The 26,873-nt window shown below is 45.2% G+C and overlaps 1 protein-coding gene across 2 annotated transcripts in view; it reads right to left on the bottom strand.

Moving 5' to 3' along the window:
* The window catches only part of LOC147214486 (metabotropic glutamate receptor 7-like), an 89,274-nt gene that overhangs the window by 32,161 nt on the left and 30,240 nt on the right, over positions 1-26,873 (bottom strand). For both annotated transcript variants that reach the window (XM_086141950.1, XM_086141951.1), the window contains exons 2-5: positions 17,761-17,977; positions 8,382-8,517; positions 7,599-7,753; positions 767-904 (exon numbers count right to left, since the gene is read on the bottom strand). In XM_086141950.1, the coding sequence (XP_085998076.1) occupies positions 767-904; positions 7,599-7,753; positions 8,382-8,517; positions 17,761-17,977 (646 nt within the window). The remainder of the gene's footprint in view (positions 1-766; positions 905-7,598; positions 7,754-8,381; positions 8,518-17,760; positions 17,978-26,873) is intronic.

Raw genomic sequence — 26,873 nt, 5'->3', positions numbered from 1 at the left:
GATTCCTGCAGGGGGCCTCTCTGCGTGGAGTCTCCATGTTCCTCTGGGCTCTCTGGTGTTTCCTCCTCCTCTGGAGACCAGACTTTTGAACGAGAGTGTCAATTGTTGCACGTCTCTATATTTTTTCGCTCTGGGATTGACGGGCGAAGGGTCCAGGGTGAACGCCGCCCGTCGCCCGATGACAGCCGGCTTAGGCTCCGCCCCCCCTGCGACCCTGTTATATATATAGATAGTGAGTGAATAAATGATACCATTTAAAGGTAGCTCACATGGGACATTTACATCAATAAGAGGTGCAGGAACTTGTCATGTGAACATTTTATTCGGGCGACCGGAGCGGCCTCATTACCTCGCAGACCTGATGGCGCACACCTGCCTTCCCGCTCGATCGCAGGGCAAATAACACATAAAGGCACACGGGTTTTCGCTAATTATCCTGTAAGATGAATGCAAATAACTCAGAGCAACAAATACAGGACGAAATTGAGTAAAAAAAAAAAAAATCGTAGCATTTGACAGAAATTAATTGTCCAATTTAAAAAGAAATTACAATAACATGGCTACAAAAACATGCGGTGAGTCATTGCTCCGGTAATGAACGCCAGCTGGATGCAAACACCTGGTGTTGGACTAGAAGATGTGAAGGCTGCGAATGAAACTTCTGGGAAACACGTCAAGTTAAATGCGAAAGTATGCATAATCAGCGAATGTAGAACAGGACGTGCTACCGCGACGCACGGCCTGGTCCTCGATTCGCACGGCGTACCTGTGCATTTACGGCTGGTGTCCTCTCTTTTGGAGGCACTCAGAAGCCTGCAGTCAAAGTTTTCCTCCCAGAACTCAGCAAACCACACATTCCTGCGATTGTTCTCGAGGGTAAGTGCGGTAAAGTATTCATCGAACCCTGGGAAGAGAAAGGAAGAGAGGAACACGGCTCAGTTCCGGACTCAATTATCATCCAATTCAAACCTGCAGGAAATGAAGCGAAAGCGGTGATGCTGATGGCGCTATCTGCTAGGTGTTGGAAGCAAACCCACAAAACGGAGCCGTATCGAAATTTGACCGCCACGGTTTCTCTTCATCTCAACCCCCGTGGAACTTTTAATAGCTTTTTCATCGAGGAAATTGCATTAAGTACAAATACGGGATGCATAATAAATAACCGAGATTGTAAACGGTGGCGCGGCCTGTTGCCTCGGGCTGCGAGGTCCTGTCAGTATCGAACAGGGTTTCTCACTTCATAAAATCCCAGGGAAATAAAAGCACCGTGAATTAACATCATGCCACTTTTAATGGCACTTAGGGTACCCGCATGAGGAATGAGTCTGAGAAGGAAAAGGCTGTTAAAACACAAAACATATAAAACATCTGCGGCGACTTATTCGCCACTGTTTTAGATCCCGTTCGTGACGGTCAGGAAATGGATCGGCAGGTAAACGCGAGAAGGGATTTCGACATCCCGCTATTTCAGCGGCAGGATTTCCTTCTCTGTAGATCCTTCAGACCTCCTTATTTTAAAGTCTCATCTGCGTCCGGGTTCTTTTTCTTCGCCTTCTATTGGCTGAGTCGCGCGAGGCGATAACGGCTCATCGGAAGGGAATGACTCAGCCGAGCCCATCGACGATGCATGGCGGATTAACGGTATTCTTCGCCGCCTCCGGAGTGCGCGGATGTCCTGGTTGGTCCTTTTCCTAATTATCCGCTTTATAAAAACTCAAACTTCTCCTGATTGTAACGATAAGTGGTTATTAGTAAGGTGACAAAAGACCTGAATTGCCATCGTGGCGAGATTATTTATTTCACCGGCGCCTGGCTTTGTCTCGCTTCTAGCTAAAGCGTTGACTTCAACCGCGCACCGCCTCAAAATTGAATTTGACAGATAATTAATTTACATTCATAGAATATAGAAAGCAGCTGACAATTAAAGGTTTTTTTTTAACAATAATTGGAGTACAACCGCAGCTGAGCGAGTCTGGCATTTCAACATCCCGTGCAATCCGAAAGGTGGCGGATCTGATCAAAGTGACCTTATTCTGGTCATGTACAGCCCACAGCCAAACGCAACAACAAGGTCATACTTGTTCTCCCAGGATTGTGAAAAGTCGTTCTGAGAGATGTAGGAAATTGCCAACTGAAGAGGAAACAGATGAGGCCGGGGCAAAAGCCAAGCAGGTCCGTGGAAAGCAAAGCATCGGTCGTTCTTACATTTATAGCGTCACGTATGCGGTCGCCTAACGACGCAAATGACATCAAAAATCATGCGAGACAGCTCATCCACGCGGCTTTTTTTTTTTTTTTTTTTTTTCCCCGCCTTCGGCCGTAATGCCACTTGACCGCGGACCTTGCAAATGAGAACGCGACTTCCCGAGGTATGGAGATGTCAGATAAAGGCATGTCTGTTTTGTTTAGGGGCGGCGCGGCCGCTCAGTCCTCGATGACTGGAGTCTTTCTGTCTGGGGTTTTTAGCGGGCAGGAATCCTCGGCGTCTGCATGGGCTTTCTCTGGACGACACGGTTTCCTCCTCGAGGGACGAATAACAACCTCTTCCCTGTGTCGAGACCCGACCGCACAGTGAGCGGTTGTACGTCCGCACAATGAATGTTTGCATGTCTCGTATGACGAGACACACGACCGATTTCTATGGTTGTGTATATGTAGATATATATGTGTTTATCAGCGGTTCGATCGAACCCCAAGAGTCGGTCTGAGGGGTTCGGAGGAGGTCGAGACACACACCTGACTCATCTAATTGGTGACGGCCGTCGGCGGCTGCAGGTGATCGCGCCACATACCTCGGCCGATCTGCGCCGCAGGGATTTCGGGTAATTCGTGTGATTTCTTTCGTAATATTTGAATCCCTTCGTGCTTCTTCTTCTTTCGGCTTTTCCCGTCAGGTGTCGCCACAGCGAGTCAACATTCTCCATCTAACCCTATTCTCTGTATCCCCCTCTCTCACACCAACTACCTTCATATCCTCTCTCACGAAGCCCATCCATCTTCTCTTTGGTCTTCCTCTAGACCACCCATTCCAGCATCCGTCTACCAATATATTCACCATCCCTCCTCTGTACATGACCCAACCATCTCAGTCTGGCTTCTCTGACCTTCTCTCCAAAACATCTAACATGTGCTGTTCCTCTGATAGACTCATTCCTGATCCTCTCCATCCTGGTGACTCCCAAAGAGAACCTCAACATCTTCATCTCTGCAACCTTGAATCCCTTTGTGCTAATTAGCTGAAAAAGAAAGTGGCCGGACGACTATGTACGATTCACATGTCTAACGTGATGGCGGTCGGCGTCCTAATTGCATGATCTGCATTGCCAAGTTGAGCAATTGCAGTCTTGCACCGGTAAAACTAAGGAAACACTTCCTTATTCCTTCATTTTCATCAGCATGTTTTTGTTTTTGTGTGAACATTTGCTAGTGTTGTTCTTTGAACACAGTGATATTGATGCACGGTTCATTTTGTGCACCGGTGAAACACATGCTACTTCTTGAATTTGAACAAAATCGTATTTTATGGTTCCAATAATGAAGGGTTTGGTGAATGTGTGTATGAAAACGGCGAGTTCAGAACCTCCAACAAATATATTCAAATATATACACATTCATTCACACGTATATGAATGAATTAATGAATGAATGTTTTCTCGCAACTTGATGGCCTTTTGCCATATCGTGCTTAATGTGCCAAAAAACATTTAGAAAGATTTAAAAAGGCCCAGCATTAATGTATCATTCCAGAATTCCTGGCCTGCCTCATTACTTGCCCTGCTGAATTTTACTTTCTGCCACCAGTTCTGATTTCATGAGCACTGCAGAGGAAGGAAGAAAAAAAAAACAAAAAAAAAACTGGGCCCAGATTCATGGGCACAGATACAATAGCAATATAACGCCTTCTTTAAAGTTTTACTCCATTAAATATTTGAAGCTTGTTAACTGATCCAATCTTTTTTTCCTCCTGCATGAAAGAATTCAAAGATGGTTCTGACACGTACTTTGGCTCAGCCCTACTTGCTGTCTGTGCTTGTAAAGCCTCTAGTCCTAATTCTATTTTCCCCATTATAGCCATCGAAAGAATGAAAATTAAAGCACTGTTAAATTAACAAGGGCTGAAGGATGATCTGATCTTTTTTTGCTAAATGACCCTGACACTGATATATTCTGAATCAATCAAAAATCCGGTTATTTTGCACCTTGCGGACATTTGTTAAGGATCTCCAATTCCAATAAATTCTGCAAGGCCGCCAAGTTTGGGCATGAGCTTTCCAGTGCTTGTAAGATGAATGTATTTGTTGTTTTATTTTGAAATGAGCGTGTTTGTCATTTAATCATTTCAAAGCTATCGCTTTGCAAAATAAGGCAATTTCATTAAGTCGGTCGAGAGTTGATTTAATATTCTGCCCCTAAAATATTCATAGTAAGGCCATGATGATAAAATGCATGCGGAAGAATGATAGCGAGATAATACAGTACTTTATTTATGTACACACTGTCAGATCATTTTCTGCAACCATTCGATTTTCTATGATTTCCCTGTACTTTTCCACTTCTCTCTCGTGAGACACATTCCCATCGCATCTTAATCTCCCGCTGATGCAAACCTATACTTTGCTCTCACGGTCCAGCATAGGCCTTGCTAGTAGTTGCTATTTCCCACATCATTTTTGTTATTTCCCACATCATTCTTATCTGTTTTCGTTTCCCTTCGGCCGCCAATCATCTTCAACTTCCTGTTGTCTTTCCATCCATCCATCCATCCATCCATCCATCCATCCATCCATCCATCCATCCATCCATCCATCCATCCATCCATCCGTCCACCTCCACTGTGGTTTTCCTCTCGGCCTCCAGCCCGGAGGCATCCTTCAGCATCCTTCTACTCCGATCTCCCACCGTCCCCGAACCATCTTCCTCTTCTTTTCCTTTTGGTTTTTCCCTTCGGCGAACCAACCTTCTCCGTCTAACCCCATCTTCCGTCTCCTTCTCTTAGTAATCCCACTAAGTTGCTCTTTTGATCCGATGAACGACACCCCCATGAGCACAACAACCGCCCCTTTACACCCAGTTTCTGCAGATCAACTCTTCCATTTACACAACAAGCCACCGTAACCTCGACCCGCCCAAAACCCCGGCAGTTATATTCGGAAACTCCCCCACAGGTCAGTAGGACTAAAGAAGCCTCTTAGATGAGGGTTGAAACGTCTTCGGGAAGGAAGAAATACAAGTCCGGTTGCCAATTCAAGAGGATTTCGACAAGAATTCTTTCTCACACCAACTAACTTCACATCTTCTCTCACGACGTCCATAAATCTTCTCTTTAGGTCTTCCTCTAGACCTCCTGCCTGGCAATATCTGCCAATATATTGACTCTCCCTCCTCCGTACGTGACCCGGCCATCTGTGACCTTCTCTCCAGACCATCTAGCATGCGGCGTCCCTCTGATGGACTCATCCCTGCTCCTATCCGTCCTCGTCACTCAAAAAGAGAACCTCGGCGACCTCCAGCTCTGCTTCCTGTCTCTTCTTCATCGCCACTGTCTCCAAACCATACAGCGCCGCCGGTCTCACCACCGTCTCCCCCACATTTCCTTTCATTCTGGCTAATAGTCTTCTATCTCAAAGTACCCCTGACACTTTTCTCCACCCGTTCCAACCTGCATAACCAATAAACGTTGTCCTGCCGGACGACAAGCAGACACAGCCTCTGTTTCTCTCCTAACCTCCCATTCAACGGGCCTCATCCATCATCCGGGCCCGAGCCGCCGTGGTTCCCGGCGGGTCGCCACCGCCACCTCGCCTCCAGACCTTCCTCGGCATTTACAATAAACCGCCCGTCTGCATTTCTACCTTCCCGTCCCGTTACTTCATCGTTATATTTAGATCCGGATTTGGATGTTCATGCATTATCTTTACGGCGCGTCCTGCAGTTCGTGGGGGTGCCGGAGCCTCTCCCCGTTTTGGCAAAAAGTGACTTAAGTCATTATTTTAAGAAGGTGATGATTCACTCTCTCGGTGAATTCAGGGTCTGCGGCGAATCTCCTGCATGTTTGTGGGCTGCTGGAGGAAACTGGAGAACCCGGAGGAATCCCCGCTGCTCCGCGCAGAAAACACCCCCCTGTTGGAAATTAACCGGGAACCTTCTTGCGGTGGAGAATAAACGCTGACCCCGACGTCGCCAAGACAGCCCGGGATCTGGACTCGAGCTTCTTGTAACACGACACTGGCCGCATTAAATATGTTTATTGTCTGGTGGCCAGACGTCCAGAGCATTAGACCGGTCTATGTTGTAGCGGTGGGTACCTTCTGAGCGGACTGCCAATAACTAAGCGGAAATAGCAGGAGCATAGCATAGCATAGCATAGCATATCACATGTATACATGTTACATCAGTGGTCCCCAAACTACGGCCCGGGGGCCGGATACGGCCCGCCTCCACATTTTGCCCGGCCCTTGAACAATACCAGAGATGCATTATGATTTTTTTTTTTTTTTTATTCTAGCCACGTTATCGTGACTTGTACATGCATAGAACCTAACATTCTAATCCAGCCTTCTGCAGTCTGAAAAAAAAATCCTGGACACACCCCTGTCAAGTAACACGGAATAATGGCGAAAAGATTAGGTAAAAGAAGAATAGATTCAGAATGCGGGGTATTTAACTTGGTAAGTGTTGGTATCAGTTGGGTTTCATTACCTGCTTGCTTTCTGCTTTTCACACTGAATTTGAAATGAGAGCTGTAAACCGTTGCGTCCACAAGAAACTTCATATTCCTTGGTCTTTTTATCTGTGAAAAACTTGAAAAGGGTTGTTATTTATTTTAAAATAGTGTTATTTATCTTATTAATAATGTTATTATTTATTTTCTGATTTTTTTTTTTCCATCAAGATCCCACACAGGGTTAATTTTTGGTTATGTTTGGCTTTCTGGGAAACAATAATTGTTTACGTTTCGTCACTCTTTTTGTTACAAACCCTGTTAGAGAAGGGAAAAGTTATTTAGAAAGGAAAAAGTTTGGGGACCCCCGCATTACATATATTTTTATATTTCATTTATTTTTCATTCTTTCTTTCTATCCTTACTCTTCTTCTTATTTTATTTTTATTATTCGCTACTTTATTCTTTATTTTCTAACATCGACTTCTATTTTGATTCTTCCCCACTTGACTCTGTTGCAGGGGCCGCTTTCAACGAAAAGCAATTTTCCCCGCGGGGGGATCAATAAAGCGCTCCGATTCCGATTCTGATCTTCTTCTGCTCATGTTTCGGAGTCAGAACCCACAGCCCGGTCACACCGTGGCTTTCGTATCCGCAAAAACACAAACGGCCGGGCACAGAAACGAAGCCTCGGTCCGGCACACCCATCGCCCGACGCTCGCCGATCGACGCGGTTTTCAGGTGGTCTTTTTTTTTGGGGGGGTGAAAATCAGCCCCGCTTGTTTGTTTGCCACTCTGGCTGAAAGTGAAATCGGGGGGGAAAAAAAATAAATAAAAAAGGACACAAAGCCGAAACGTCCTTGACAGAGGCAATAACAGCACCAGCCAATAAAACACCAAGAGCTGCGGCGTGCTCAGCTCGCGCCGGCGTACCAACCTTTAATGGAGGAGCGTTTGGGCAATATAGTGACGGCTCCCACTGCTACGTCTTCAAGTTGGTGGATGGGGCTGCTTTTGGCCCCCCAGCTGTCAGATCCAATCCAAAGGAAATGGCCCACAAGATTGGCCCTCTTGGTGGCATTGAGAACCCCCCTGCAAGGACACGCATGTTAGCGGCGCAGCCGAGCAGGTAGGTGTTTACGGTAAGAAAACGTCTCCGCAAAAGCACGGCGTGTTTTTTTTCGGGGGGGGGGGGGGAATTACAACTTCTCGGTTGATGGTCTTCCGCTGATCTCATTAGACTTGACAAAGAAAAACCCATTATGTTGTATTTTCAATAACAGCTAAACGCTTTTATGACAAAATGTGCTTTTTTTTTTTTACACGAGCTCGCCGAGATACTGACAGCCATTCTTCTCCACGTCGATCACTTATTTCTTTCGCCGTTGCCTCCACAACTAGATTCTACCTTCTGAATTTACAGGTTGTAAATATTTGATCTTGTGTTTTCTGTACATGAACATTTCCCAGAGGGGGTTTGGTAAATGAAACAATATCTCTTGTTTCTTCGCCACGATCCGTATTCCCACCTCTTCACCGTGGCGCTCGTGTTTGTGTTGTCGGAGGCGTGTTTGTATAGACGGCTTCCCGCGCGCGTGGTAAATTTCCTCCCGGAGTCTGCCTCCAGGAGCTGCTTCTCGGAGATTAAATACCTCGACACGGCAAGTCATCAACACGCCTGAATGGCGTGGATGAAACCCCGACGTGCCGCACCGCTCACCGTATGTCTTCTTCATTGGCGAAGATGATGACTGCCCGCGAGTGTTGGGTTTCCAGGAGCTGTTGTATGGCTTTGTCATAATCCTCCAGCTTGGGGTTGTGAGGAATTTTCAAAGACTGGGCAATGCAGATTCCACCTATTTAATGAGAAGGGTATAAAAAATGATAAGGCCTCTGGTATTATCTCAGTATTCACTCTCTCTCCCTCACACACACACACACACACACACACGGATGTGCACACACAGCCTGGGGTCACGATGGATGCTTTTTTTTTTTCTTTATGGAAATCACCCCCATTTGAAAGCAAGCAGGCACAATAGTGAGAACTTGATGATGTTTTCATGCTTCCTATGGCGTCTGAATGACGGCGGTACGGTGCACGGTACACATTTACATTTTTGGCGGTGATTTGCGAGCAACCGCGGCGCATCGCTCAAACCGCACCCTCTGACTGAGCAGCGGGAATAATTTGACAGGAGAGAGTTGTAAACATTTCCGCGGTAACCCATCAGATAATCCACGCCAACACGGGGGACATAAAGGGACATAAAGCGACAGACTTTCTATTAGACACGCGGGAAAATCCACGCCAGCGAGGCCCGCTGCAACAATCTATACTGCACGGGCACAAAGGGCTTTTCATTAGTCTCTAACTTTTGATTAAGGCGTGACATAAATCCCACCATTTATAGTGCCATCAACCTCCCTTTAAAAGCCTGCTGTGTCAGGGAAAAGCGAGGTGTATCTACCTGTGTATATGATATCGGACGTGAGAAAGAGTGACATAATCTTTTTAAATCATCATTTACAATTCACGACCTCACTGCCCCACCCATGCACACGTGTTGCATGTAAACCCTGTTGTCTATTTTATTCTCATTGCGCTCAGCCCATTTGCATCCTGCTTATTTTTGTTTATTTTTGTCATTGTCACTCTGTTTACATTGCTATCCTGGTTGTTGTTGTTGTTGTTTTTGGTCTATTTTTCACCCTGGCTGTTTTTTTTTCCCCCTCATTCTGTTGTCCATTCGTATTCTTGATGCTGTTGTTGTTGTTGTTCTCTCTGCTATCTATTTAGTCTTTTGCTATCTTCTAATTGTCTCTCTATTTATATTTATATTCATAAAATAAAATAAATATAATAAAACAAAATGAAATAAAATAAAATAAGATAAAATAAAATTCATATAAATCGCTGTGACAGAAGAATTTCCCTTATTGGGATCAATAAAGTTTATCTTAACTTATTGTCGACTGATCCCTTTAAAAGCCTGTATCCAAGAGCAAGGTGCTTGGAAACTGTGCACGGCGTAAACCGCCGACAAGTTGGAAAAAGTGTTTTTCTGCTGAGGAAACGCCGTGTTTTCTGTATCTGTATGAAAATTATTCACTCTATAAGGATAATCCTTTGATACATGCAGTGTTTCATCTGCAGCTAGTTGACGCTGCTTTAGCATACGGTTATATTTGCGACAGGCGCAATCCTTGTGAGTCAAGATGTACTTATAGACGCGCTTTAGTAGAATTCTTAAATCTGCCTCCACAATCATATAAGTAAATAATAAAAATTTGAATAAATCATTACCAGACACAATACAAAAATAATCTATAAATCTCTAGATGCAACTGAGATTGAAATAATAAACAATCTAAATACATATTAGTTCTCCTGTTTTCTCCAAGCAAACACAGCAGAGAAGATGGAATTAGACCAAAGTAAAATCCTGCCACCAGCCCAACCATGAGCTCCATTCCAACAGAAAAAAAAAAACCAAACAATTTATGGTAATTTGCAAATAAGTCAAGCCTTTAAATTTCTGAAGTGGTGCAGAAGACGGTGGTGAGAGCGGGTTTGTTGTCTGGTTTAGAGATAGTGGCACGGAAGGCGGCAGAGATGAAGATGTTGAAGTTTTCTTTGGGAGTGAGGAGGACGGGTAGATAAAGTCAGACTGAAACGGGTTGGACGTGGACAGCGGAGGACGAATTAAGATACCAAGGATGAACTAGAAGAAGACCAGAGGAGGTTTATGGACGGAGTGAAGAAGCGGAGGGTTAAATGGAGGAAGATGATTCGCTGTGACCTCTGAATCCCCCAAAGGAAAAGAAGATGAAGATGTTTCTGAAGTGCAAGCAAAATAAATTTAATGCTCAAACACATAAATTACTTGTTTTCCTAAATCTCTGTCCATTTTTTAGCGTTGCGTCTGCAGCTTGTCCCGAAGAAGGGGCACGTTTACCACCACGTTACATCACTTTTTCTTTCAAGCGCACTCAGTAAAGCTTTCGGGACCAGGGGGAGGCTAATTGCTGAACCCTTGAAAATGCAATTCTTTTCTTTTTTAATTCTTGTTTAACAGAAGACCTCAATTTGTTATGTCTGAGGGTTGTAAAGGGCCGGCCGTCGCCCACCCGTTTGGGCTTCCACCTTTCGTGCTTGCGTGATCATAATATAATATATAGGCTGAATAAAGCTTATTTATGACATTTTTCCCACTATATAAGAAATGCATAGCCAGCATACAATTCTGAATGACTTTATAAAAAACACCAATGTTATCAACTGAATGTCTGGCAAATTATTATTATGATTTGATATTACAATGATAGTAATAATAATTATATGTATTGTCCCCTGTGACCCTGAGTGCAGGATAAGCGGCAAAACATGGATGGACAACAACAGCAACAACAACAACAACAACAATAAGAAGAATAATAAGAATAATAGGAATAATAATCTGTATTCATATTCCTCTTCTTCTTCTCATTATTATTATTGATAATAATAACAATAAAAATAATATGTATTTGTATTCTTCTTCTTATTACTATTATTGATAATGATAATAATAATAATAATATAGTACTGCTACTACTACTACTACAAATAATTATACTTATATTAATAAAAATTACATTACATTGCATTTGGCAGACGCTTTTATCCAAAGTGACTTACAATAGAGGACATAGGGACTGCAAATACACTTGCAAATACACGAAAATAAGTATTCTTCTTCTTCTTATTATTATTATTATTACTACTACTATTACTTCTATGAATAATAATAATAATAATAATAATACTTACAACAATAATAATGAATATTATTATTATTGATAATAATAATGACAATAGTGATACTTAATATTATCATTGTTATTGTTAAAATTGCTGTTATTTTCATTATATTCTGATATTTAACCCAAACTTTTTGTGATTACACAACAAGGCGTGCTTGCAGCGGATGTGATCTTCGCAACAGTGGTATTTCCCATTTGGATTCGGCTCCCGTGTTCGTAGGCGGAATGTATGTGTGTTGTCCTCCCGCGTTTGCAGACTCAGCTTATTGCCTGAATAATGAAACCTTTAAACCACCGGACGACGTTGGACCCGGTGTTGTTTGTTAGCGGAGAACATACTTCACACCGCCTTTAAGACAGGAATGTGAACTCGACATCACCTCCTTTTAAGAGCGGCACCTTTGCTTGGTAGATGGCTACGGTTGCATTCCCCTGCGCACTGACCACAGGGACCTGTGTCCTTTAACAACCAAATTTAGCCTCATGGCAATTTTTTTTCTTTTTTATTACCCGTCCAGATCGCGCTGGTGTGGCATGAATGTTGAATGTACATCCGACCATAATTTTTTTTACTAAATCACAAAAGGAGGCACACATTTCTGAACGTTTCCCTGCAGAATTATTTTTATTACGGGCATAAAAAGAGAGGCGGTTGTTATTTGTGAGTAAGTTTCATTTCATGGTTGAACAGGGACAACGCATGCGCCCGTTCGATGAAGCAATTGTTCATTTATTCATTCGTTCATACGTTTCTTCGGTTCTCGCTCATCCGAATCGTGTTAAATTCTTGTTGGAATCTTCTTGTCTTTTTGAATTTTCCTCGATTTTTACTTCAAGTGTAGGAAAAAAAAAAAAAGGAAATAAAGTAAAGAAATTCAAATCCAGTCGCCACGACAAGAAGATTCTAGCAATTATCATTATCTTTCGTGCTTTTTCCTGCAAATCTTCGGCGTCCATCACAGGGCGTCGATTAGAGACTCACAATTATTCACTTCTTCGTCCACACGTCGCGCAAAGACAAACAACCGTTCGCCCGCTCGTTCACATGAATGGACAATTTAGGAATTTAGGATCTCCAACGAGGGGAGAACACGGAGAGCCCGTTCTCGCTGCGAGGCCGAATCACCGACCGCAGTTTCCCCCCCCAATAGATTTCATTTAAATTAATCTGAAGTCTCTGCATAATTTCTTAAATCAGAAATGTTTTTGCTGATTTTCGAAATTCCCTTTTGCCGGAGCGGACAATGCCATCAGCATGCATTATTAGCCTTCGGATCTTTTTACCATCGCGGCTAATCACATTTCACTTTTAGAAGAACGGCACATTTTTCATCTGCTCAAGCGTTAAAACTCGTTTTAAAAAGTTTTCAAGATCTCTCAGCTTAACTTTTTTATCTTTTTTTTTTTTTTTAAGCCCAAAACTGCCAACGTCAGGATGTGTCAGTGACAACAAACAGATGAATCCAGAATCTTTAAAACCCGCTGCTTACCGGAGGAACTGAAATCAAACCAAATGGGACGAACATGAAGGAAGCGAGACAACGAACAAACAACTGGCAGATTTGATAAAAGCTGGAGGTTTAGCCGAAGTCTTAGTACGATAAATGCTATGTAAACGTCTCTAACCGGTGAATAAGATCCCGGTCGCTTCTTCTCCACCCCAACTCCGTCCAAAGTCTGCGCCAGACACGCCGTCGGCATGCGCCGGCGGCCCGTCGAGAGCGGAAAGGGCTCTCCGGCTCAAGGTCAATTCATTTTGGAACGGGGAGCAACGTTCTGCGTTAATGATCCGATCACCTGTGCGAGGTCACAGCCGGACCGCGGGGCCAGATTGAAGACGGCGGCCGGAGTCCTGAGTCAACAGCAAAGCTCTGCTCAAACCAATTAAAATTTCTCCCACTCAAGCGCTTTGATAGCCTTGCCAATAACCTTTCATTTTCAATTTCTCTGAGCACACAGAAAAAAAAAAAATGAAAGAAATGTCCTAATTGCCAGTCTCTTCAGGCTCATTATTCAGATATAAACAGCTTTTAGCCGACCGATCACGCGTCTTGAGTCACGGCGGGTTTTTTTTTTTTAAAGCGGGAACGATAGCCGAGAGGAACCCCTGGCCGCCATTTTTCCAAGGCGACGTGAACGATATTTCTGGTTCGAGCCGAGGGGACCTCTGGAACGGCTGTTACCCCCATCTAAGTGGACAAAACGTTACAATAAAGATCCGGCGAACGGCGCAGCTGTTGCCGAAGGCTTTGCAATTTCCTGTCCGGCTAAAACGCTCTCCGAGTCATTTTCCTAGCGGGGCGGAGACGACGGTGAAGCTCCGATTTAGACGCCGTTCAAAGTTTTCCGCTCCGGCGAAACGTCCGCCTGATTCTGGCGGCGCGTCTTCCAGGCGACATTACGGCCGCAGGTAATCATCTAACACATTAATGCGAGACGCGAAAAATAAAACAAAACAAACTCATAATATGATGAGAGCTTAACTGACATTAAGACGCGTCATTACACAATGAGAAAACCCCCGGCGGGCATGCGCGGGGAGTTATTTCGGGAGTATCGTCTCGGAGAGAGATCCAGTGTATCACCACAGTCAATAAAAAAAGGGCAGCGACCGCAGGAGCCGCAGATAGAAGGAGAATTCGGACCGGATCCCGTCCTCGCTGAGAAAGCGCGCCGAGTCGACCGAGCATCCCCGATGTTGGCGGCGGCTAAATAATTGAACGGCTGCAGAATACTTCATCTGTCAGTCAGTCATTTAGCCGGGCAGGCGGACATGATGAAAGTCGGGCAGGCGGACATGATGAAAATTCAAGCGCTGCATCTGTATTGCCGGAGTCCTGCGCTGCGGGTCGGACCGCCTTCACCTGTCACCGGAGAGAGAAGGATTCCTCGACTCAAACAACGGGTTTAAAGGAGAGCTGTCTGTCTCGGTCGGAGATTTGTGATGTGAGACGGATAAATGTCAGGCTCCGGGAGCGAGGAATGTTTTGCTCCAACATGCGCGGGTCTTTTCCCGGAGCCGCCGTCGTTGCTTACCCGCTCCTTCGGGTTTTTTTTCTTTAATGCCGCTCTTTTTTCCGAGCCGGGGAAGGTAAAAATAAAACCTTCCCGAACGCTCAAAGAGCGGCGCTCCGCTTTGTGGAGGACGGGGAGCAGACGCGCCGCATCCGAGCGAGATATCGAAGGCGGCCTTATGATCTCGGTGGTTGAATTCATCGGGCTTTCGGAAGCTCTGCACTTATCTGTCCGGGTGCCGTAGGTCACGAACCGCATTAAATACGTCGATTATTCATCCCTGAAACGCACTACGGCCCGAGCGGTCCGGCATCGCCATTTCGCTTGGTAGAAACACAAATCCCTTTAAATTAGAAGCTCTTGATGGATTTGACCTCCCACTCTCCGGAGGTTCATAATGCCGAAATTATATCTATCACCTTGACAATCAAAAGGCAGATTTTCCTCCCACTAATGCCCGAGTCTGAGCGAGTGGGAGCCCGTCAAACTGACATGCAGCAAACACACTTCCTGCCCACATTCCTTAATCTAGCCGGGACTTGGTAATATCCAGGGTTCGCCGAGAAGTCCTCGGTATTTGACGTTATTTTCAGGTGCATTGAGTTTTTCCGCCCTGCGACTGAATAACACGGCTACACTTTGGCAGACCTGTTTTTTCCCCCCTCAAAGCCCAGACCGGATCTGAGGCCGCGGCGTGTTGGCAACTCGCAACAGTCGATTCCTCGGCGAGCGATACTTGTAGGAGTTTTTTTTTTTTTTTTTTTTTTTTTCTCCGATGTCCAGACAGACACGGAGGAAAAAAAAAAAAAAAATACAAACAAGATCTGTCTCCGCCAGGCTCACCTGCAGCGGGGATGAAGGTGCTCGGTGGCGAGGAGCCACGACCGCGAGGGAAAGGGGAAAAAAAAAAAAAACGGCGTGGAAAAAAATAGGGGAAAAAAAAACAGAGGAGATCAATACGGGCTGACCATCACTCCCGCCCCGGCTCGGGGTAATGGGCAGCCATATTGCATTAGTCCGCTAGATGGTTCGCCTTGAAGTGGTGAAGCGAGAATCCTACTAATGCATCTGACATTTCAAACAGGCCAGGCACAGAAAAAGTCTCAAGGCCTTATGGATCAACTTGCAGATACCGCAACGATAGCTAGCCGGCAATATGGTTCTTGACAGGGAGTCCTCTCTGAAAAATCCTGCATTTTTGATGCATTAACTTAAACCGCATTTAGGCTCCTTATTTTCCCCGCGAGCCGTCATATTTCCCCGTAACCGGTGGATTCGGCTGCGGTGCGGCACATCCGCCTTAAAATAAATCTAAAGTTGAGCTACTGTATAATTCATGTGTTTATTAAAAAGAAGATGCCTTGAGTGCCAAAAGAGTTTCTTTAGGAGGAAAATAATTCCCATTAGTACGCTAATTTAGAATATTGTAAACTAAATGCAAGCGTGGATGCAAAGGATGAGTCAACAGGCACATTATTATTTCATTCCGGGTTTGTTTCAAAGTGGTAATAATATCAGCTTGTTTACCGCTGTTAGCAAATATATATTTAAAAAACTCGGTGGGAAATGTAGGCGAGAAAACAAGCCGAGCGAAGACGTGTTTATCCGGATGCGAGATGAATTGAAACTTTTCAAAATAAGGCTTAAATTAGGACATTTCCTTACATGTTCCTGCGCAGAGTGCTCTGTCTTTCCTTCGCTCTCTCCCCCTCATTCTGTCGATGCATATTACACCAGCACAAACAGCTTCTTAAAAGTTTCAACCAGTGATCACACTGGATGTGGATGCATGCAGATAAAATATTCATGCCTGCTGGACTTCTGATCGGTGCCTGTGGGGTTTCATTAGCTTTTTTTTTTTCATGTTAGAGGTTTCCTGCGCATTAGCCTACCCGAGGAGACGGTGATCACTCCCTGCAGATTTACAAGAAATGGAAAGGGATCCATAGAGGTTGGGGCGAGAAGGGAAAAAAAATAAAACAAAAAACACACAACGCTTCCACGGACCGGATGGAGGAGCGTCCCGTTTTTTTTTGTTTTTTTTTGGACGGCGATAAATAAAAATTGAAATTGCCATCCTTTGCGTCACGTTGAAACTTTGCTCATCTGGCATTCTCTCTCTCACACACATATTGCGCACATGTCTGCCCTATTTCTCCTTTTTTTTTTTCTTTTTTTATACGGATAGGCTGCAGAAACACAAACATAAAGAATCTTCAGATCTCCCCAGCCCGAGCGCAGAAGAACCCTGCGTTTTTGACAAAACATCCGTATACCGTTTGCACAGCGGGGCTGCCAAATCTACCACAGATGATGTACATGTGTTACCACCACAACACTTACAGAGGATGTGCACAACAATGTGCACAACAATGTGCACAACAATGTGCACAACCGTGCAAACATTCGCCCTCCCAGTAGCTTATGTAACCTATCATGTAACGTATCAACGCACCGGAGGACGTTTTCTACTTTACGCAATCGCAACTGATAATCAGTCGGCGGTCGGCGTCCAGATAAAACCCGGAGGGAATCTTTTGGAGACGCTCCACAAATATGATAGGGTTATAAATGGAGGCTAAACGGTACTGACTTATCAAGCGCACAGCTAGATAGCATTCACATGCACACTCACGCAGCCATGGTGGCGGAGCAAGGCGCTCACCTTTAGCGACTTAAAATTCTTTAAAGAAGAATTATAAAAATATTGTATCCAAATATATTTGAAATACTTATAAAATGTGTTTTTATTTTTCAGCATATATATCTTTTTTTCATTTTTAAAATTTTTTTTTAAGAAAAGGTAGAATTTTAAAACATGTAATAAATTGATGAATAAATAATAATGCTTGAAAATAATAGTAATGATGAATAACAAAAATGTAATCCCTCTGTAAAAATCTATTCTTTTGGCCTTATTAGCGCCCCGATGGAGAATCTCATACAAGTCCAATGAAAAGGGTTTTGCATTTTAAAATGGTGGATGAAGCTCAGTCTCATTTCCCTGACGTTGCATCTCCTCTACACGCTGTTCCTCTGTCTACGTTTCTGGTTACATCCCATTTGAGAGCGAGGCAGAAGTTGCCAAAAAGATCAATAATTCATTCGTCCAAAACAAACAAACAAAAAAAAAAAAATTAATGATGAATTGGGAAAAAAAAAAAAAAAAAAAAAAAAAAAGCAAGGGATTTTCCCCTGGGTGAAAAACACACAAGCATGTTTACATCACACAACTAGGTTGGAAAACAAATTATATTTTTAATGTGACTTTTCCTTACCCGCTTCTTTGGAGAGCTGCGTGAAGGCCTCCACTCCTTTCTCTCCGTAGCTGCCCTCCGACGCGATGGTCGAGACGTAACTCCAGCCCAGGGCTCGGATGATGTCCACCATGGCCTGGGCCTGAAACGAGTCCGGAGGAACCACCCTCGAGAAGAAGTCGTAACGTCTGTCGTCGCTCAGCTCCGGCGCGGTGGAGGCGTAGCTGATCTGCGGGATCTTCAGGAGAAGAGAGTAGAAGTTCACTTATCACGACAGTTTTAAGCCTTGGGTCAGCGTATTCGATTGTCACGTTGCGGACCAATACATCTTAATTAATTTCATTTCAAATATATACACTGCTCAAAAAACATAAAGGGAACACTTAAAAAACACATCCTAGATCTAAATGAATGAAATATTCTTATGAAATACTTTGCTCTTTACACAGTTGAATGTGCTGACAACAAAATCACACAAAAATGATCAATGGAAATCAATTGTATCAACACATGGAGGTCTGGATTAGGAATCACACTCAAAATTAAAGTGTAAAAACAAACTCCAGGCTGATCCAACTTTGATGTAATGTCCTTAAAACAAGTCAAAATGAATCTGTGTTGCTTCCTGAGTGGACACTAGGATTTCACAGAAGTGTGATTGACTTGGAGTTACATTGTGTTGTTCAAGTGTTCCCTTTATTTTTTTGAGCAGTATATATATGTGTGTGTGTGTGTGTGCGTGTGTATTCTTTTTCACCCCTTTGTCACGTTTATTTTTATTTTTATTATTTCTATTAAATCTGCATTTTGTGTATATGTAAATGTACCGTGTTGAGTGAGGTGCCTTTACAATAAAATATTATCATTATCTCATATTATTTTAACCACCCGAAATGTGTGAATGCCTTCACATGGCGCCTTTAAAAGATTCCCAAATTGACATAAAACAAGCCCGTTCAAACCCTTCACTCTTTCACTCGCTCACAAAACATCTTACGGGTAAAGGAAATGGAGATTACCGCGTAATGTTCTTATTGAACTGGATCTGCTCTGGGAGCGGCGACTTCCTGATGTCTGAGCTAGTTGCCTGGCAACTGCTGCTGGTGTTAGAAAGTAGGTGGAGCTATATAAGGAAGCAGAATCTGATAGAACCATGCTGATGTGGTCCCTACGAGAGATTAATTAACGCTGTATCGCTCACTTTACCCCGAACCGGAATCGTGATGAAGGGGGGAAAAAACAAAAAAAAAAAAAACAAACAGACATCAGATATCAGACGCAGGCATGTTGCGGTGAGAATGCATGTTCTCACAGGAGGAACGACGTGACTGACAGTTGACATACTTGTTTGACAGCTCCACTATAACCGCTATGCGTGGCAGTGTTAACTACGCATGAGAAAATATCAATGCTTCCTTGTTTGTTTTGCATAAAAAGAAAAGGTGATGTGAGATTGATACACTTGGAATGAGATAAAGGTGCATGCTAAATTGAAAATGCAAGAGCGGTAAACACGGCATATAAAAATAAATGCACCGAGATACAGTAATCTAATAAGGAAGACGGCGCTAAATGATAAATACTTCAAACAGAAGAAACAGGATAAGACGAGGGAATGCGCGGCGTGAGAGAGAAGAAGCGTCTGAAAGAGCCGGATTGAGATTTCGGACGCACGGGAACAACATTTCGCCAGAAGAGCCGGCGCCGAAGATCTCCCCGAGACGGCTCAGGGCATCGGTGAGATCTTGTTCGTTTGTCCAAATGAGGAGAAGATTTAACTACGACCAAACAAAAGTTCGATTAACGCTGAAAAGTATAATCGAATTTATCCAATAATCATCCGCTCCCGTCGTCGGCACTTTTGCTCACAGCGAACGCGGCCCCGCAAATTCACTTTCTAAAGGCACAATTATTATTTTCAAGCAATTATTCGCTGAAGGTTATACGAGAACATCCCGTCACTTACGGCCGTGATTGAGCGGAAAATCGACGCTCGAATTACACGTGAACCGCGTTCACGTGTTTTTTTTTTTGTTTTGTTTTTTTTCAAAGCGGCAAACACAATCATTTTGCTGAAATCGATGAACGACGCGGAGATCTCTCGCCCGCCAACGGGTTGCTGCACATTGTTTGCGTCTCCGCTCGCTCAGCCGCGGGGAGATTGTTGAAACACAAGCCGGCGATAGATTCTGCATTATTTGGCAATTGATCATCTGTGAATGCCTCGTCTCAGACGGGGTGTGTTACCCGGGCGGCGGGAGGTTTATCGCAGACCCGGTGGCTCTGCAGCACTTTACATGGACTAACTGCCCTCTTTTCAAAGCGCTCTCATACGTCCGACTCCTCACACCTCCATCTGTTATCGCTGCGCCGATTGCTTCTCTTCCAGGCCTCCCTGGATGGTCTCAGCGGGGAAATAGCCCGCCCCCACGTGTATTTTGTTTAAAGCGATAAACACATATCGCCGCTATAAAATGCACGTTTTTTAATTCAATGCGTTTCTCTTCTAGGCAACCGAGGTCAGGTGTCGGAAAAGCTGCGACGCGCTCCGTCTTTGCGCCCGAGAAACCAAAAAGCCACGCGTTTCGGGTGGGAATTCACGAGAGCGACTTTTACACGCCGGCGACGTTTTTTTTAAAGTGAGAAAACCGATCGCGCCTGATTATCGCGTCTAAGCAACAGATATTAGCGTATACCGAACGGAGAACACAAATATAAGGAGGATTAGTCCACCGGGAGATGAAACGGCCCACACGAATTAACATTCTGGGCACGAGGTGAGAATTCTATTTAATCATCGGGATTTTCTGCTTGTTGGATTTCATTACAGCAAATCGTATCGATAATTTGAGAGGCGGCGCGGCGGATTGATATATATTTATACATATCTATGCAGCCATGTGATTGACCGGTTCAAGGTGAACCCCGCCTTTTTCGACCAATGGCGGCCGAGATAGCCTCCGGCGGCCCCGAGCGCCGAATAAGAAGCGCGGAAAATAAATGAATGAACGTCTAATCGTCATATTTCTAAATTGAATCGGTATGGAATTTGCAAATTACCAAAATAATTTTAATCTGAATAAATCCCCTTCTTCTTGTTCTCACAGCTGCATGTTTGAGGCGAACCGTGTGGGACGGCGGCTGTGCACAATGTGACACCGCGGAGCAATTCAGAAGCCAAGCGTCGGTATTTTTAAAGTGCATGTATCACAGATGCTCCATTTTACAGATTTATGACATCGCCGATGTTTTACCGCTAATTCCGCTTCGACGTTATGCAAAGGACAAAAAAAAAAAAAACCAACCCGGAATAGCAGAGATGCCGGGAATTATGATATTAGCGGGAATGTAAAATGGACGTCCAAATCTACATTTAGGACGACGTTAAAATACAGCATTGTAATGCGGCGATGATTAATCACATCCACCGATAGCTAAATTTGTAGGTGGAAATCAATCAATTTAACGAGGATTGAGATTTACAAAAGGGGGCCGTCGCCCACCTTAGTGGAGAATGCCTGCTTCTCATTAGACTGCTGGAAGCACGAGCAGGGACATACATCAATTTCTCTTGAGCCCAATGCGGAGCACCTCATCACGCAGTCTAATCTAAGCACTGTATGAAAGCCATCCATTTCTGTTATTGCCATCAAAACGGACGAGCGCTGGGGAAACACGGGAATGAGGACACGGCGGCTCGGTGATGGGATTGCTTCAACTCACGGGGTGTGAGTTATAGCTTTGACCCGCAACTCAAAGGGGGTCAAGCGCACAAAGCTGACAAATTGAGGAGCAGAGGAGATCAAGCCAGAGATTACTCGATACGCTTCGGAGTCACCCTCCCCCCCCCCCAACCTGAAAAAAAAAGAGTGTAAAATCAGCAAACTTCGGATTACCGATTCAATTAGATTGTCTTCCAGTTGGAAGTCCTGCCGCGGAGTTACAAAGTTACAGCATGCCAGTTTTTGGGTGAAATAGAACGGACATTCTGGAAGAGCTAAGTAATAGAGGAGTCACAGCGACGGTCATTTGCATTTAAAAAGACTTGGCCGACCAAAATGAGGCATTTATTCGAAACATGTGATGCCGGGGATCTCTTTCCAACGGAGGGTTGCTGAGTCGAAGGTGTTTTAAGTCTTTACTCCGGCTGGAATGGGAAAGCGTTTGAACATTTGTCTCTCAGGAGATTTTTTTTGCCGCAGGGGAGCACTTAGGATGGTGACGTCTGTTTTTACTTAGTCCCGGCCACGTGCTGTTTTTCCGCGCACCGAGAACCTGCGCCTCTTCGCCGTGCAAACACTCGATTTTGGTTTATTTTTCCCCTTTTTTGAATTATTACTTTGATCCGAAGGCAACAAACGTGCTATAGCTTGACTGGGACGCGTGTGATGTTTAAGGGAATAAAACATGTATTACCATACAGATGAATGCCGACTGAGTGGTCGTGATTGCAATCTAACACCTTTGAATTTTTATATTCCGCGGCGGCGACGATTTAAGGGCGACGCGTGTCGGTTCCCCGGCGGGGAAACGGGCGAAAAAGTGAAAACGCGCAACGTGACACGACGAGATTCGCTCAAATACCAGTGTTTTCACAACACCTCTGTGAACCGCTGCCAAAGACGCATTTGAATGAGCCTTAACATCAAAGGGGAGGCCGGCCAGCCCGGGCCGAGGCGGCCGCGCCTGACCGGAATCCAGAGTGGTCATCTGGGCCCATACAGCTGGTCATGCTTATGTAAGCAGCGGCCTGGTGGCTAGCTAACCAACCCCTCCTGTGCGCACCTACAAAAATGTCTGGGTTAAACCTCAACAGGTGCTGCAGGCGGTGACGTGCGACGAGGTTCGTGGCTGGTGAAGCACCGACTTCATCCCAATCAGATTTACAAACATATGAACCCCACAGGGTAACTTCTTCACTGAATAAGCTGAGGAGTCATTAGAAGAATCCATGGAATGATGAGTGCCCCCTACCATGAGGCAGGAGAAGTGCGTGCCTCACTTAAGTGGATCTTTGCCCCTTGAGTCAGAAACTAGTAACGCAGATACAGTAGTTGACAAGAAACAGTGTACATTGAAAAGGTAGTTCGTATAGCAGAAGTGTTTAAACATTTTGATAGCGACCTACGGAGAGACAGCAATACGGTCTTATGGCAGACCACGCTAGCGGTCGGCTGTCAATGTACGTTGAGGCTCAACAGTCTGTAGCCTCACCGTAAGAAGAATCCCTTGAATCACAAGCGCCCCGTACCATGAGGCAGGAGAAGTGCATGCCTCACTTCGTGGCTCTACGCAGCTGTTTTATGAGTGCTCAGCACAAGAAACTAATAATACACGTATAGTTGGTGACAAAACCATCGTACATTGGAAATGCAGTTCGTATGGCAAAAGTGTTTAAACATTTTAACGACATACAGAGAGACAGCAATATGGTCATAGGGCAGAGCATGCCTGTAGTCACCTGTCATTGTGTGATCTACGTTGAGGCTCAACAGTCCGCGGCCTCACCATAAGAAGAATCCCTGGAATCACAAGCACCCCATACCATGAGGCAGGAGAAGTGCGTGCCTCACTTAGTGGCTCTTCTGACCCGTTGTATGATCGCTTGGCGCAAGAAACTAGTAACACACTTACAGCTGTTGACTGTACATTGGAAATGTAGTTCATATAGCAAAAGTGTGTAGTGCCAATCAGTAATAAGTATAAGCATTTAATTGTTTTTGTCATTTTACATTTTTCTCCTTCCAAGATTGGCAAGTGAGGCGCGGCCTCTCCCGCCTCCCCTGACTGTGCAGGATTAAAGGCCGACCATGCCGTTATCACAAGCCTTATTCAGACTATTACCTTTGTCAGCTTTCCGAATCTGTTTCGACGAAGCGGAAGGGCTTCGACAAAGAGCGGCAAAGTAGTTAGAGATTCAACAGCCGAAATTTCTCGTGTTGCTGAAAATGGATCGCGATATCAATTCAATTAGCCCTCCAGGGCAGAAGAGCCTGCATTAGGGTTTTTGTGCTTCGATATTTGACTATGAACTGACCGTTGTTGACCCCCGAGCTCTGCTGGACTACATTAAAAAACATAAAATATGAAATGACTATTTTGCCACCCGCGATATCGTTTCATCGTCAATCAAACCGAACCGCAAGTTGACTGCAAACTCCTCGAAAACAGGCTGGTATCGGAACACTTACATTTTCTGCCGTTAAAGTTAACTCTGAATATTTCACGACGCGACGGAAATAGATGCTTCACGGATATTTTACCCCCGTATTTCAAAGTCGCCGCGGTCCCACCGCAACCCTGACCGCGGGGGAAGCGACGTAAATAATGAATGAACGAATGAACAATCCTTAGCTCTCTGTTTACGGTTAAAATTCTTTTAAATCCGCCGAATTGAATCACGACGGTGAATCAATTCCAAAGCTGCGTGACTGGCGGCAAGGTGAAAGGGCGGCGCTGCCCGCCGGCAGTCCGCCGCCGCAGTGACGACAGTAACTATCCACCGATCACTCGCGACTGCATTGGTGCCCAGATAGGAGGATTAACAATGCCCTCTTTCACTATCACAATTACCCAAAGCTGATGTCTGGCACCTGTCATCTGCAGTATAGATCAGAGCTGGGATTGCTGAGGGTAATCGCCCGGCTTGCTCTTGAATGTATCTCGGCTGACAGGATCGATGGGAGGAAAACACAGAGGTCTGTTATAGGGGGGACACTGTTTTATTGATTTACCACCGCAAAGTGCTGGCGCTGCCCTGAATAAAAAAAAAAAAAGAAAATCTGTTGCTGAAGTCTGAGAAGGTTTAGAATAAGAAGAGGGCGTTCGGTGGGGGGGGGGGTGTTTTCGATGGTTTGAGGAGAGGTGACAGAGCGGACTTGTACAAAGGTGAGACGTCCCGCTGAGCGGAAATGCCAGGTAAAGTTAATTGGAGTGCCTTGGCCTTTCTGTTGCATCTTCGCATATGGCGGCAGCCCTCTGGAAAGGTGTTTGCGCTTCCCTGCTCTGCTAAAGCGAAGGTGATTACACTGCAGACTTTGGAGAAAATAACTGCAGATGCAGCAGTGCTCTCCAGAGGAAATGTTATTTTAAGAAAATTAGGCGGCATTTGGCAAATGACGGCTCTTCCGGTGCGCCGGATGAAAGGATAGCCCGCGAAGAAGAGGGAACAATTATACTCTCGGCGTTTTTTTCCGCGGCTGAAGGTTGCGTGAAGGAGACGACGCCGGTGTCACATTCGGCCGCTGAGAGTCGTTCGGCGCGGACTTCCGGTCCATTATTCCGAGAGAAACTCTCAAAAACATAGTTGTAAATGAACCGTGAGTGGCAGAGAAAAATGTTTCCCCGGAACGCGTCTCTCTGAAGTGAGGGCCGCCAGGCAGTCGGCGTATCAGGAATCCCTTCGCCCGGATTTGCTGCATGATTAGCTTCTAAGTATATCTTGACATCACTCAGCTCAGCTCGGCGGTTTGCGACAATCTCCACGGTGACGGTGGAAACGACAGCGCGTTCCGACAGATCCGACTCCAACGCCGTGCTGTCTGTGGCCGAACGCCAATGCACAGATTGTCCTCGTGACACCGGCGCCGTGACATACACAAGTACGATCTCCGAACGCAGTCGTATCGAAAAAAAACCGCGCGGCCGGCTAATGCGGGAACCGACATTCGCGCGCCTTTTCAGAGGTTTCTATACGGCCGGAATTGTAAAACAGAATCAATCGGTAGCCTCTGAAACAACACGGCGACCGAGCGGTTATCACACTTTATGGCTCTCCTAATAAATCAAGGCCGTCTCTGACACGGGGCAGATCACGAGGCGATTGGATCTTATTCAGAAATTGTTGCCATCTGTCAGCCGGGCGCGGAGATAATGACTACGTCCATACATGAAACCTCGGGCCGGGATTTTGGAAACGTCTCCTCGGCAGAGAAACAGCACTCCCGGCGCTGCTGATGCACCGTGGAGGAAGGGCAGGGGAAACAGATTTCCCTCCTCTCTCCCCATCACTTCCCCCTCACTTCTCCTCCTGTGGCTTTTACTCAAACTCTCCTTCCGTGAAGAATGCATTTTATCACTGTTTGCTCACACAACCTGACTTCCAGCCCCGGCTTCCCGCCTCTTTGAGTATTTTCGGAGACGAGCGAGTCTGGTCGCCCCCCCCCCTCCGCCCCGCTCGTCGCCCTCCCGTCGTCCACGTCATCTGTCCACATGCAGACACGCCCACGCAGATGATCAGCGGACACTTCCTGCCCGCAGAGGTCTCGCCGCTGCCAGTTTTCCCCCCGAGTCGAGACAATCTGCCCTCGGTCGTTTGCTCCCGCGCCGGCCAACGTTCCTCCATCCCGCTCGGATTTTCCGCCGCCGACTCCATTTTCTCCCTGTCCGTCACCCGTGCAATGTCCCCTAAACACCGTGCATCTGATTTACATTAGAAAATACATTTTGTGGGAAGTTTAATGAAGCGGGATTAAGATTTTCGACGTTTTATTTTCAGAGTAGGCCTGCCGAACGCGTCTCGCCGAGTTTCAGTGAAATATCGATTCATGGAAACCAAACATGATTCCTTTTTTACGGGTTTGTTTCGAAATGCTTGTTTAAGCAAGCGGGAGATGGAAAGTAGCATTAGCATTAATTTAGAGTCAGCCTAAGACGGACATTAGCATAATGCTTTGCTGAGGACGGGGCGAGACGGGAGCGGAAAAACCTCAGAAAAACAACAGCCGCATTCGATTTGAACCCGGAAATTAACTAACGATGGCATTCATTCATGCCGTCATTCATTCACACATTCATACATTCATTCTCCATTATATTCATCATCTTCCATACAAATCCAAATGCACTGTGGACAACAAAGTAAGACTTAGATTGTACAGGGAAACATGTTTCCACACTGCACACATGACAATAAACACTGGAGCTTTTAATCTTGATTTATCCAGGGACACATATGGAGACATAAGACCAATCGCAAGCCAATCAGAGACGTGCACACATTCACGTTTCATATAGAGACACTCACCCACCGTGCTTCTCAATGGGAGGGTGAATGGTTGCACGTTTCTGGATGTCAGACCCGGACTCGCGGCCCGCGGGTCAATCGGAACACGATCGAGGTCGTTGGCGTTGTG

Source organism: Fistularia commersonii, chromosome 34, assembly GCF_037954325.1.
Source record: "Fistularia commersonii isolate RoL2024-O1a breed Wild chromosome 34, RoL_Fcom_v1.0, whole genome shotgun sequence".
Lineage (NCBI taxonomy): Eukaryota > Metazoa > Chordata > Actinopteri > Syngnathiformes > Fistulariidae > Fistularia > Fistularia commersonii.
This window is presented reverse-complemented; position numbering and strand designations above follow the sequence as displayed.